The sequence below is a fragment of the Drosophila albomicans genome, chromosome 2R (assembly GCF_009650485.2).
Source record: "Drosophila albomicans strain 15112-1751.03 chromosome 2R, ASM965048v2, whole genome shotgun sequence".
In the NCBI taxonomy this organism is placed as follows: domain Eukaryota; kingdom Metazoa; phylum Arthropoda; class Insecta; order Diptera; family Drosophilidae; genus Drosophila; species Drosophila albomicans.
In genome coordinates this window covers 6,037,427-6,050,788 of record NC_047631.2, presented here as the reverse complement: position 1 = coordinate 6,050,788, position 13,362 = coordinate 6,037,427, and the positions used below count along the sequence as shown (strand labels likewise).

The 13,362-nt window shown below is 39.7% G+C and overlaps 3 protein-coding genes across 6 annotated transcripts in view; 2 read left to right on the top strand and 1 right to left on the bottom strand.

The window, feature by feature from the left end:
- Positions 1 to 645: 645 nt before the first annotated feature.
- LOC117575648 (dihydroxyacetone phosphate acyltransferase) lies at positions 646 to 3,256 on the bottom strand. Its single transcript, XM_052008154.1, has 4 exons — positions 3,187 to 3,256; positions 2,543 to 3,122; positions 1,193 to 2,472; positions 646 to 1,126 (listed from the first exon to the last, which is right to left on the bottom strand). The coding sequence occupies exons 2-4, from the start codon at positions 3,087 to 3,089 to the stop codon at positions 791 to 793; spliced, it is 2,163 nt and encodes a 720-aa protein (XP_051864114.1). The 5' UTR covers positions 3,090 to 3,122; positions 3,187 to 3,256; the 3' UTR covers positions 646 to 790.
- A 2,610-nt stretch (positions 3,257 to 5,866) lies between these two features.
- On the top strand, positions 5,867 to 7,745 carry LOC117575655 (fatty-acid amide hydrolase 2). The gene is given in 4 exon segments (XM_034259941.2): positions 5,867 to 6,153; positions 6,156 to 6,586; positions 6,588 to 6,818; positions 6,820 to 7,745. Coding segments are annotated over 4 exon segments (1,572 nt in total). The 5' UTR covers positions 5,867 to 6,068; the 3' UTR covers positions 7,645 to 7,745.
- A 170-nt stretch (positions 7,746 to 7,915) lies between these two features.
- LOC117575649 (poly(U)-binding-splicing factor PUF60-B) overlaps positions 7,916 to 13,362 on the top strand; it is a 131,662-nt gene continuing 126,215 nt past the window's right edge. For 3 of the 4 annotated variants that reach the window (XM_052007802.1, XM_052007803.1, XM_052007801.1), the window contains exon 1: positions 7,987 to 8,048. In XM_052007802.1, the coding sequence (XP_051863762.1) occupies positions 8,002 to 8,048 (47 nt within the window). In that variant the 5' untranslated portion in view covers positions 7,987 to 8,001. Of the gene's footprint in view, positions 8,049 to 13,362 lie in introns of all 4 variants that reach the window. The other variant, XM_034259935.2, reaches the window with a different exon arrangement.

Genomic DNA, 13,362 nt, shown 5'->3' with positions numbered 1-13,362 from the left:
AAATTTAAATTAACTTAGATGTGCAATTATATGAAATTGCAATTATCGACACAATATTGTACAACTGTTTATGGCAAGCTGTTGCTAACCAGCCAGAGAATTATTTGACAGCTTAACAAATTCCCTTGGCATTTCTAACTAAAAGACTAAATAATAAAAAAAAGTGTTAGAATCTCAATAACCGATCGAGAAATGTTGAATACCGAAGAGAATGTTTTTTCTTCAATATACGGTGCATTAAAATAAATTGGTTCAAGGGTTTCGGTCAAGTTCCAATATTCGCTTAAACATATTCAAGAATATAGAAAACTTGCCATGCATGTCGTTGGGATGTCTATCTAAAAAACTGCATTACGTTCTAGAAAAATCGTAATTTGTTGCCGTACTGCAATTGACTGTGTTAAATGTATTTTTTTTTTGTTTGACATATGGCAACAGGGCAAAATATCAATTATTCTTAATCGCTAAATGACTAAAAAAGAAGCCCCTCCCGACCACACCATAAGTTACCACTTCCCCTTATTTATACTTACATACATACGACGACCATTGGCGATGCCTACGTGGACGTGGACGTGCACGTGGATGCAATGAGCCAGAGGAGCAGCTGCCAAAGCGGCGCCACAAGTACAAAAACAAACAAAATGCAAATGATGCGACAATTCTTGAGCAAGCTGACAATGAATTGAATGAATTGTGATAATATGCCATATGAATTGTACTGTGCTAACAATGGAATCGCAATCGGCAGACGTCCACCGACGACCGACGATCGCTTGCCATTTGTCAGTTATAATTTGGCTATATGTGATTGGGCCTGTTCGTTGGCCGCCGTCGAGTATTGGGCAAATGGCATCAGCTGGCAATACTCGAGCAGTTGCAGTTCCAGCTGCCTCAGGCACTTGTCCGAAGTCGCTGAGGCGACTCGCATCAGACCCGTCTCGCGCGATTTGTGCAGATATCCGCTCTGCACCAGCGCATAAATGGCAATATTCAGGTTGTCTAGGGCCAGACAATATGGATGCACATGAGCTGCCGCTCCGCCCGGTTGTTGCAACAATTTCTCCACATACTGTTGCACGCGCACCAGCAACTCCTTCGAACTAAACTCCCCATCTTCGGACAACTGCAAAACAAAAAACACACACAATTTATTCAACCATTCTGCAAGGAGTCGGGGGAGTTTATTCACCTGTCGGATCGTCACTGCCAACTGATAATAAAGGCAGAGGAATGGCGCCAACGCGGCAAGTATAACGCGAGAACATTCGTTATCCTGCACACTAATCCTGCCCGTTTGCTTGTCCAGCTCCAGAGCGCGTTCATCTAGCAGCAACTGCAAATGCGTTTCAAATTCCACTGCCTCGCGATTCGATTCAACAATAAACTCATGTTGGAACAGTGCATCCATGCTGTTCACATGATTATGCAGGGCCGACAACGTGCTCTCATATGTAGCAACCACATCCTCCATGTGTTGACGTCGCTGCTCCTTCAACGCAGCAAGCAACAGATAAGCGGGACGTGCCATCCAAAACATGCAGGGATTCACATAGAGCTGCAGCGCCAACATCGGCACAGCCACAGCCATAGTCTCAGGACTCAGAGCGTGTGCCTTCAGCCGTTTCACATCGATCTTGGCCGCCAACTGATCAGCTGCCAGTGGGGTAAACTGCAAGCGTCCCACACGGAATTGCAAAATATTGCCATGAATCTCCACGGCATCAATGATGTCAGACTTGATATTGCTGCTGCGTGTGCTGACATGGGCGCCCAGCTGCTCAAAGATGCGCTTCAGATGCAGTATACCACGTGCCAGTTCGTCGAGATTCACGCTGAGTTGACCATAGAGTTTGCTGGCATAGAACAAACTCAGCATATTAAAGGTGCTGATGACGATGCGACGCTGCTGTTGATAGATAATCTCATTGGCCAGCTGCTTGACCAGCTCAATCTCCTGACGATTCAGCTTCTGCAGCGAGCCACCGAGACCAGCACGCTGAATGCGATCACCGCTTTCATGGCCAAAGAACTCACGCGCCGAAATCGGAGTACCAAAGTCCAGAAACATTTTGCCAAAGCGTTCGTCAATGATTTTCAATGCCTTGAAGAATCCCTTGGTGGACTCCTTGGGTTTGGGCACACCCAGCAGCTCGTAGACAAACAATTGCTCTTCGAGCACACGTTCATAGGCAACGCTAACCGGCACAATCATCACGTCAGGCACCTCGCCAGTGAAATAGGGCAACAATGCCATGGACAAGAGACCCACCTTGGGTACTAACGCTTTGAAGTTGCGCGAGCGTGTACCCTCGATGAAGAACTCCACGCCGATGTGATAGTTGGCAACGAGGGCATACATGTACTCCCTGAAGATGTCCCAGTAAAGCTCGTCGTTCGAGAAGGAGCGTCGCATGAAGAAGGCGCCCGTTTTGCGAAGCATGGTTCCCATGCCAAACATCGAGTGAAAGTCTGCAACAACAATGACAAAGAGGTAATTAAAGCGCTTAACTTTATGACATCTACTTTGGTGATGACTCACCCATGCCGGCCGCAATTCCAGGTATCTCAATGTCATAGTAGTAGCAAATGTAGCTCATCAGTATGAAATCCATATAGCTGCGATGGCTGGGCAAATAAAGCACTGGACACTTGCCCATATCCTTGCGCACATTGGCCATGCTCTCTGAGTTCACATAGATGCCATCGCAGATGCGTTTGCCAATCGCTGTGATGGCAATGCCACACCAACGAATGATGGCCATATTCCGATCCAGTCCAATCTCATCGATAATGGCACGTGCCTGCTGCTCCAGCTGACGCAGCGGCTGTTTTGTTTCCTGCGAATAATGTTCGAGGAGTGAGCGCAGCTTCTCGCTACGCAGGACAAACTGTTTCAGCTGCTGGGGATTCGAGTATCGTTCAAATTCGTAGGCCACCTGAGGCTTGAATTCTCTGGTCATGGATGTCTCGTTGCCCGGCGCAATGATGTTCTTGAATTGCTTCATATAATCACCAGGCGATATTGATGATGATTCACCACTCGAAGCGGCCGCTTCAGTTTCCTGGCTGACGGAACTCATTTCCATTTTCTCTATCTGCCTACAGTTTTTAGTTTTTAACTGAAAGAAAAACGAATGTTGTTTTTATTTGTGCGAGTATTTAAGTGTTGTTTTTAGAGAGTACGTTAACTTAAGCTAGCGTGTGCCTCAGCTGATGTGTGTTTGGCAAATGTATTATGGCTAAGAGCAGGTAACGACAAAAGCGACGATGACGGTACCGACTGACGCGCCTCTCGGCGATTGTATGAAACGAGTATTGCATGCTACCTATAAGATTTCATATCGTCTTTATACCCACTATCCAAATGTGTAGAAGGTTGTTTCAACTTAATGCTAGGAAGTGTATGCAACTGGCATCTTCGATTCTATCAAGGGTGTATCAAATTATCGTATGTTACAATGATCAAATTTTCTAAGAGTGAGAATTGTTTTTAATGAATTCTCCCAATTTCTTATTAGCAATAATATTTAGCTGTCATAATATTTGTATATATTATATTTACCAGATGTTAATTGGGTAACACTAGAACAATTATTGAGTAACAAGTTAATTGATTAAATTAGCGTAGGTTTCTTACTTTATACTTGAGACGATACATTATGACTAACGGGTTGTACACTATAAGAGGGGAAATCAGAGTCTGTTTTGACAAATCTTGCTTGTTTGCGCAGCAATCAAGTTTTAAAGATAGAGCCTTGGAATTGTGTACGCACAAAAAACTCAATAATCTAAATACATAAATTTGATAAAGATCGTTTAAGATATTTTCAAGTTGTTCAAACATAGCATCGACAATTGTTTAAAATTAAACAAATCTATTTATTAAATTATTACATTTGAATGTAACAGTATATTTAGACCAATTGTACTAAGGTACGTATATTTATGCGTCGTTCAATAGTAATGGTATATTTCTACTAATCGTATGGTATATTCTAAAGTAGTTTGATAATAATACATTTTTGCAAATAACATTATATTCGGTATATTTTATTGGTATATTTTAGGATAAAATCTTTACCATGATTAGCGGGTATCTGAGAGTTGAGCACACTCGTTTGTCGAATTTACTCACATGTTACTATTCAACTTATCATGGAATAATTCAGGTGGCGTCGACGACCGACTAACCGGCTTATTATTTGGCTGGGTAATCAGCGGCAAGCGTGTCGACAACTACTCATCATCATCATCACATTAATCATTAGGTTTCTAATAAATTGCCTATCAGGTGTGAAAGAAACAGCAACAACCGATTGCAGGTGGGAGCAGCAGAAGTTTTTATCAACAACAGCGCGATCTACAATCAACAATCAACGATCCAAAAATGCCCCACGCTTCAAAGGGTAGCGTATACAACTCTAGCCACCACAAAACTATTAGTTAACAACTTAAGCTTACTATGTATGCGATTAGTATTACTATTTGTTAATGTGGTTCTGTTTGTTTTTTTTTTTTTTTTTTGTTATGCGATTTTGAAACCTTGTGCACACGGTAAGCAAACAAAAACAGAGTTTTTTCTGCGTGTGTGTGCATTGCATAGTATTTTTCCTTGCTTATTTGCAGCTGTATTGCGTGATTCGGGCTATTGCTTGTCTTGCTTTCAACTCAATAGAATATGCAATTTAAACAGTTGCTGCGTTTCTCAGCAACACGAACACCCCACTCACCACCCCATTGACTCCCACGCACACAGACACACGCACACACCCATATTTAGTCGCAAGTCGAACAAACAAACACTAACGCAGAGCGGCTTCAAATAAAATGCAGAACATTGCAAATGCAATTTAGCACACATTTAAAATAAAATAATGCACACATTAGTATTCAACGTTTTGTAACTAAAATGAGTGCACTTTCTATTTTGTAAGTCGCCTATTTTTTTTTCTTTACGTACGAAAATTCAATACAGGTACGGACAGCGATCTGCGACGCTTCAAGCAGCGCGGTAAAAGCAAAACTAACCCCACTCACAGCTGCTGCAGCGACAGTGCGGGTCGATATTTGTTTTCTTATATTGTTGTTGTTTTGTTGTTGCGTGGTGGCCAATCGACGACGCTTTTATACGATGTAATAGCTTTACTATCGACAGCGTGACCGTGTTGAGTATTTTAGAATATACTGTTTTTCACCCAAACTGATTTAAAAATATACTTTTTCAGGAGTAATATTCTCAAAATTCACGTATTTACATATATCATTTAATTTAATTTATTTAAATTAGGTTACAAGTTTTTAATATGTAAAACCTCAATTATTCTGATAAATAGCAAGAAAATTCATAATATTTCGCAGTAATATACGAAGTGGGCAACACTGATGTTATGACTACGCAGAACAGCCGTACACGTTACGACATTTAACATTTTTTTGAGTAGTGTGCGCATGAAAAGCTCTCGTGTGCTTACCAATTAGAAAATGTCAGTAATTACAATTTTAAGTTTAGATGTGAATTATTCATAATTACAATATTGATAAATAAACACTTTTGTTATTTTTTTATTATTATTATTAATGTTAAAGTTGATCTACATTTCAGTGTAAGCTAATCATAAATTCACTCCATAGTAGCTGGTAATCATACATACATATATAGCGATTTAACAGCAGTGCCCATTGGAATTCGTAAATTCGAATTTCAGTATTAGTTAGCAAAATTTTAGAATGCATGATTACTGTAAATTAATTTGTTTTTTAATATTTTTTTTTTGCTTGCCAGGCGAAATGAGCAACGTACTAACCTCCGCTGCCTGCTGTCAAGATAGCCGTTGGGTCTTAAAATAATGATTTATGGCTGGCTTAGAGAGAGCTTTAACAGAGTGGCAACGCCGTCCACTTATTGCTGTTACGCTCTGTATCTAAGCATTATGCGTGTTTATTGTATGCATATCTCTGTCTGGCAGTCATAAAGCTGAAATCAAAGACCGACGTCGAACAAAGTGCGAAATATAAACAGAATAATTTATAATTAGTATTCACGCGGTCTTCACCTTATTCACAATATGGCCTTTGGAAAAGTTCTGCTGGAAGCACTAATAACTCTGCTTCACATCATAAGCGATCGCTTTCTGGAGTTTGTATTGGGCTGGTTTTGGGGCCCCATCGACGTGTTGCAACACCGCAGAGTGTGGAGCAACAGGTTATATTGACCAAGAGTGCGGTCGAGTTGGCACAGCAAATACGCGAACGCAAGCTCAAGAGTTACGACATCGTCAAAGCTTATTGCGAACGCATCGAAATCGTGAATCGCGAACTCAACGCTGTGGTCGATGGCCCCTTTGAAACTGAGGCACTGCAGCAGGCGCGAGAAATCGATGCCAAGCTGGAAGCTAATGAATACAGCGAGGAGCAGTTGAAGGCGCTTCCCTTTTTGGGTGTGCCTTTCACCACGAAGGACAGCACTGCGGTGGCTGGCAAGTTGCATACGCTGGGCTTGATTGCTCGCAAGGATGTGCGTGCCAAGGAGGATGCGGAGTGTGTGCGGCTGATGAAGGTCAGTGGCGCCATCTTCATTGCTACCTAGCAATGTGCCAGAGGTGAACAAGTGGATGGAATCACGCAACATGCTCATTGGTGGCACCAACAATCCCTACGATTTGCGACGCTCCGTTGGTGGCTCTTCAGGCGGCGAAGGCGCGCTCATTAGCGCCTGCTGCACGGGCTTTGGCCTGGGCACCGATATTGGCGGCTCCATACGCATACCCGCCTTCAATTGCGGCATCTTTGGCCACAAACCCAGTGCCGGCGCCGTTCAACATGGCAGGCTGCACTTTTCGCACCGGCAAGGAGACGGAGACCATGGTGAATGCGGGACCCATGACTCGGCATGCCACCGATTTGCTTCCCATCATGAAGGTGCTGCAGGAGCCGAGTGTTAAGGCTGTGCTTAAGCTGGACCAGCAGGTGAACGTTAAGAAGCTGCGTTACTTTTATGTGGCGAGCAATGGAATGCGTCAATGCAATCCTATTAATCGGGAGACTGAGCGTGTCATGTACAATGTGCGTCAACATTTTGAATCTCTTAGCGGGCAAGAGGTACGATTGGTTCAACTGCCGCAGGCCAAATTGACGGGCAAAATGTGGCGCTATTGGATGACACAGGAGCCATCAAACTTCAATCTGTTGCTAGGCAACGGCGTCGTCTTGAATCCCTTCGTGGAGCTTTTCAAGAAGCTGCTGGGAAAAAGTGACTTCAGCATGGCGGCGATTTATTCGCTTATTGACGCTTTGCTGCCCAAGGAGTCGGAGCCATTGATAAGGGATGCGACTCAGAAATGCAAAAAATATCTGCAGGAATTGTTGGGCGACGATGGAATTTTGTTCTTCCACAGTTCGCCACGAACGGCGCCATTCCATTATTATCCGCTGGTCAAGTTCATGGACTTTAGCTATTTCAGTTTGTTCAATGTGCTGAGACTGCCGGCAACGCAGGTGCCCATGGGATTGGATTCGAATGGCATGCCGCTGGGTATTCAGGTGGTTGCCAATCACAATAACGATCGTCTTTGCTTAGCTGTAGCCGAGGAGTTGGAGCGCTCCTTTGGTGGCTGGGTGCCGCCTTTCCCTCTAAAACAGTAAACGTGGGTGAAGTGGTTTTAATAATACTCTAAACTGGTTTTGGTTAATGACGAATCATCATTTGACTTTCGGAAATTTTTAATTAAATGCAATAATACTTGTATTTGAATTTTTACGTGGGCGGTAAACTCCAACAGCTGTGCATCATGCAGTGTGACCATAGTCTTAACAAATAGCCATGTTAACTGGCAACTCTAGCATCTTATTGCAAAAGTCTGGCAGCCTGCACAGTATGTCAACATAAATGGGCTGCACTTTTATTGTGCGCGTGACAGTCGAAATTTTTCAAATATAGTGATTAGTGATTGGAAAGTGGTGCGCTCAATATTTAATAATAATAAAAATTAAGTAAACAATATGAACGTACTTGAGATAAAGTGTGAATATGATGCGGAGTTGGAAAGGTAAGTGCGAACAATTTATAAGTTTCTAATTGATTCGCATGTTTTTCGTTGGCATCTTTTTGAACTTACACCGAGCAGGTGATAAATGGAGTTGTTGCCACCAAACAATTGACTCCCTCAAATTGGAGGGTGCACTTTGACTTGTCTCTAATGCTGTCGACGCTGTCAACAATTAATTTGTAGCACCAGCTCCACTCACACACACATGTACACATAACAAATTTTTGCAAATACTCAAACCACATCTAACCTAACCTCACTTTGCTCCGGCCATAAATTACATTCTACTTGCATCTTTCGTTTGTCTAATTTGTTGTGGCTACCGTTCCTGCTTTAGTATCTTGTTACTCCTATTGTCTATTACCGTCCAAGCGACAAATATGTCTTTTAATATCTGTTTGTTGTTGCAGTTGTTTGTCGGTTTGCTTTTGCTGTTTGTATTTCAAGAACTTTTGTGTATGGGTTTTCCGTTTCTGTTTTTGAAATATTAACGACGCCCTTTTGCTGTTTTTCTCTTTATGCATAACTTTTGTCTTCGAGTGTTTGGGCCTGCATTTTATGTGCGTGCCTTTTACACATACGCAGCGTTTAACACACACATTGCATGTACAGACATCTCTATTTGGGGAACATTTGTATGTATTTGTATATTAGTTGTGCTTGTTTAAGTTTGTGTGCGCATTGCAGAAATTGTTTTTATAAAAATAAACTTCCCGGCTTATTGCAAATTAGTGATGATAGCGTGAGCTTCAAGGTGAGTATTTTTTGTACAAATTTTGGAGAATTTTAAAAAAGGCTATGCTAAATTTTTGCAATGTCATTTCGTTCCGTAGTTCCCAGCACAAACATTTTTTTAAGCGTATCGATACTTCGATACTGGAATGTATGTTGATGTTAAATCAGCAGTTCCACGTGTGAAAAAATATACAATCTATTATTCCGCACTCATATCGGCGAAGTGAAGAGAAGCATAAAGAATAAAAAAAAATACAAATAAAACGAAAGGGTAAAAAGGCCAGTTTCTCGCGAAGAGAAATAACATTAATTAATATTGTAAAGTCGCAAGACAATATATGAAACTTAAAATATAAAAAATAGTGCAACCAAGTTGCAATAATATTTGCTTCGGATATTGTCGCCATAGAAATAGCAAATGAATGTGATTTTATCTGTTTTTTTAATAATTGCATTTATTTAATAAGCAAGTCTTTGTTTGTTTACCATTTAAGTGTCAAATTTAGGGTCACAAAGGTTGTCAAAAACAGTCACTTTAAAATTTGTGGAACCTGCAAAAATATATCGCTTAAAATTTTGCTCATTAGGGGCGCTCATTTTATATTTTACATATTTATTTAATCGATATGTAAATCAATATCTATCGAATAGCACTATTAAGTTATACGAACATAGCATTTATAGGCAAACAGTTGAATATTATATTTGCCTATAATTGCTATGTTATTTTCGATTTTCTTCTATATCCCTTCTGAATAGTTGGATTATACCCAATTGTGTTTTCGAAGTAGAAAACACAGCGGTTAACCGCTTAATATATAATATAATTATATTCTATATTTTGTATGTTATTTTGAAAACTTTTTTCATGTCAAACAACATAAAAGTTCATAGTATAACAAATTAACTCAGTTTGATTTAATATTTTTTTTTTTAATATATAATAAATAATTTATATATATATATTAATGTTATTTTTATATATCAGCTATTATTTACTATTTTCATATAAACTAAAGATATAATATAAATAAACAATATTACAAATTTGTCTGAATTTCATTTGAAAATCATTAAATTTAAATATCTCGAAACTTTATCTGATATTCATTATTAAAAATACGATTAAATTTTTCTATTGTCAATTTTTATCATAAAAAAAAAAAATAGAAAACTAACACAGCTACAAACACAATGTATATCAATTTTGTTACAATTGTACTAAATCTGAAATCTGAGGATTAAAAAACTTAGTGCTCAAATTTGCAAATTTTTAAGTCTTTAATTAATTAATATTATTGAAGAAATATTCAATTTAAAAGTGTATTACATAACCATTAAACTGGATTGACTAAAAGATGCTGTATACTACGTTTATTATTCCTGCCTGGAAATTGCTGTAGTTATTTCTTGTTATTTGCCGGAAACCATATGGAAGTAGATCTTCTATTCTCTCCCTGCCAACTATTTTGTGTTGAGTCTCAAATGTGAAATTATGAAAATTACGAACCTGCGGCGCGCTTTGTCGGCATTGTGGCGGTCCTTTGACAAATCCCAAATCCTGCTACTAAACAGTCATGTTTCATGGCCACCAACTCCAACACACTGTCACTGCATTTGCCTATGGAGCAAACGAAAAAAAAAAAATAGTTTAAGGTTTTATTTTTTGATATTTTTTCTGCAACTGTCGCCGTTGCGAGTGCTGTTGATGCCCCCGACCCCGCCCCCTCTCAGAAGTGTTGTAAAAACGTCTACATTGTTGAAATTCCTTTTGCGAAATTGCCACGTGACACAAAGGCGTCGTCTGGAGCACACATAGAGAGCACGCCTTTTATTAGCCAGCACACCGTCCATCGAGCAGTCGCAGACCGAGGACCAAGGACTGAGGACCAACGACCCAAAACGTGTACGCCGAACACAATAGGCCCGAAAATGACGTTGCAACAATTAATGTGAACATTTTCGCAGTCGTTGTTGTCGCCGTCGACGTCGTCGTCGTCGTCGTGATTTATAACATGCATAATATTTGCGGTCCCTGGCAAGCACCTAAAGTACAATGGGGGCTAAAATTAGACAGTTTCGCCTTCCTGCGCTTTATAGGGTTTAGTGTTTAGAAGGGTCAACAGGGGGCGTGGTTTTGCCGATAATTTATCGATAGTTACTAAACACAGTCGGCTATTCTGTCTGCACATTTGAAAACTATTTTCATTGCGTGATAATTTATGTGACAAATACAAATTACATTACAATCGTTGGCAAGTTATGCAAATTAATTACAAAGTTTACTATGCAGTTTGGGCTACAAATTCTCTTGTTATTTCGCAATTCTCCCACTCGTTTGTTGTTTGTTCATTCAATTTGCTTTTCAAATCTTACTTTATGTGGAATTTTCTTGTGGCTCGTTTGCCATTTTGCAGTTTGCAGTTTTTTTCAATTTACAATAAAATTCAATAAGGTGTTGACTTAATGGAAATTGACTGACAGCGCCTGCCAAATGTGTCCCGGCTTTCTACGTGTGTGTTTTTGTGCGAGTAAATGTGTATGTGTGGGTGTGTGTGTGTGTGGCAGGTGTGTATGTGTGCATGCGTATAAATCTAAGACCACGTCTTAGCTTCTTTTTGGCTTGTTTTTTTTTCCGACGGAGTTGCTATAAAATGCCGTTGGGAGTAAAGTCTGCTTTGGCATTTGCAAAGTTAAATTCTACGGATGCTGGCATTGAGATATCTTAGAATTGATATTGAAGTTTCCAAAGAAGAAGTTTTAATGCAATATTCCGGGCTGTCATAATACCTAAAATTGTCTAAAATAACGTAATACTTTCATGTGCACGTACTTCTACTCCACATGAGATGGATGTATGTTTGGAATTCAGGAATTCACTTTACACATTGTAGGTTTAAATTTTAAACTAACGTATTGTATATTTTTATTTTCTGCTTGAATGGAGTTTTGTAGTTTCTTTCTGCTACTTTCTCTCTACTTTTAGTTGCACCAAAATGCTCCTAATTGGCATTCGATTCAAACACATCAAAAAATTTGTATTATAAGTAAGCATACCGCTACTCATTGGGTAGAAGGGTGTTGAAATTTTGTGCCTGCAAGAAAGGAGGCAGAAGGAGGCATCTCCGGCCCTATAAAGTAGTATATATATTATTTGCTTTGTGTTAATAACCGAGACGATATTGAAATGTCTACCTTGTCCGTCTGTATAAACACAAAGATCTCAGAGATTATAAGAGATAGAGATGTAGTTTTTCGACAGCTCACTCGACTGTAGCTTTCTTACTCATTTCTTTATGCTATGTTTTTAAGAAATACTTAATATTTATAACATTCATTTGTGAATGCATTTATTTTGTATGATAATTCCAGAGACTGAATTTATAGATTGGTTATTTAAAAAATAAATAGCTAAAAGCGGCAATCTTAACCTAAGTTCTGTTTTCTGCATGTTTTGTATTTCTGCGTTGCAATTTCAGCCAACATCATTAGACTTGTGGCAAGTACGTATTCATTATAAGAAACTTCAGCCTCAGCACTCATACGCACTGTTGCACACAAAATATATTTCACACGTGCTCTTTCTACCTCTCTCTCTCTTTCATTCTCGCTGTTGCTCTCGCTCGACTGTGCATAACCTTGTGCTTAGAAAAATTTTAATTTTTAAAACTAACAAATATGCATAACATAAATTGCAAGTGCATGCGACAAAGGGTACAAGTGGATGGAGAAACGCGGAAGCTGAGAGGGGCATCAACACCTATGAATGTGTTGTAGCTGCAAGCGAGTTCTTTCCACTGCTGCACAATCAGCAAAACTCAGCGAGCTATGAACAAAAGTTAAACAGACAAAACAAAGTGCAAAGTGTACAGCAGCAGGTTGGAGTTTAGGTTCTGGGTTTCTAAAACCCCAAGGTGGGGGAGTGCGGGGCACTTTTCACACGCAATGCACGACGCCATTTTAAAGTTAAAACATTTGCGTAATTAGCAGCTGCAAGTGCAACAATCAGAGTCCATGTTTTAGGTAAAGCACAAGACCAACAAATAACTTTAAGAGCCCGTGAAAATGGCGTTGCAAAAAGTTAATGAAATGGTTACCATTTAGTCGCTGATTCCTTCGCTTACGCCAATTTGCTGTTGGCCGCGTTGGCTTTTGGCCAAGTGCATGTTTTCAAACCGAACCCAAACCGACTGACAATTAACAAATGTCAAATGTCGCAAAGTTTCGCCAAGGATGCGGGTGACGACACGTCTTCAGTAAAGTGAACTCTGCTAGAGTGTTATGATACTCGTTTCATTTGCTGGCACTGAATCATGTTTGTCAACTATTTGGGAAACTACTTTTCTATTAACTTTTCCGTGTTAGTACACAACTTGAGGGGAGATAATAGGAAGTGACTGACGGGCTTAAAAAACGAAGTCTGGTCCGCATTTATTGTATTCCTAATTAGAACAGACATAAGAACTGTAAATGTAACTTTCGCCAGACTAGTATTGACCTGATATGACAAGAAGATCAGTTTTGATGTTATAGGTAAATTATATGATTTATATTTTTATGATCGACAAGTGAGAAGTGT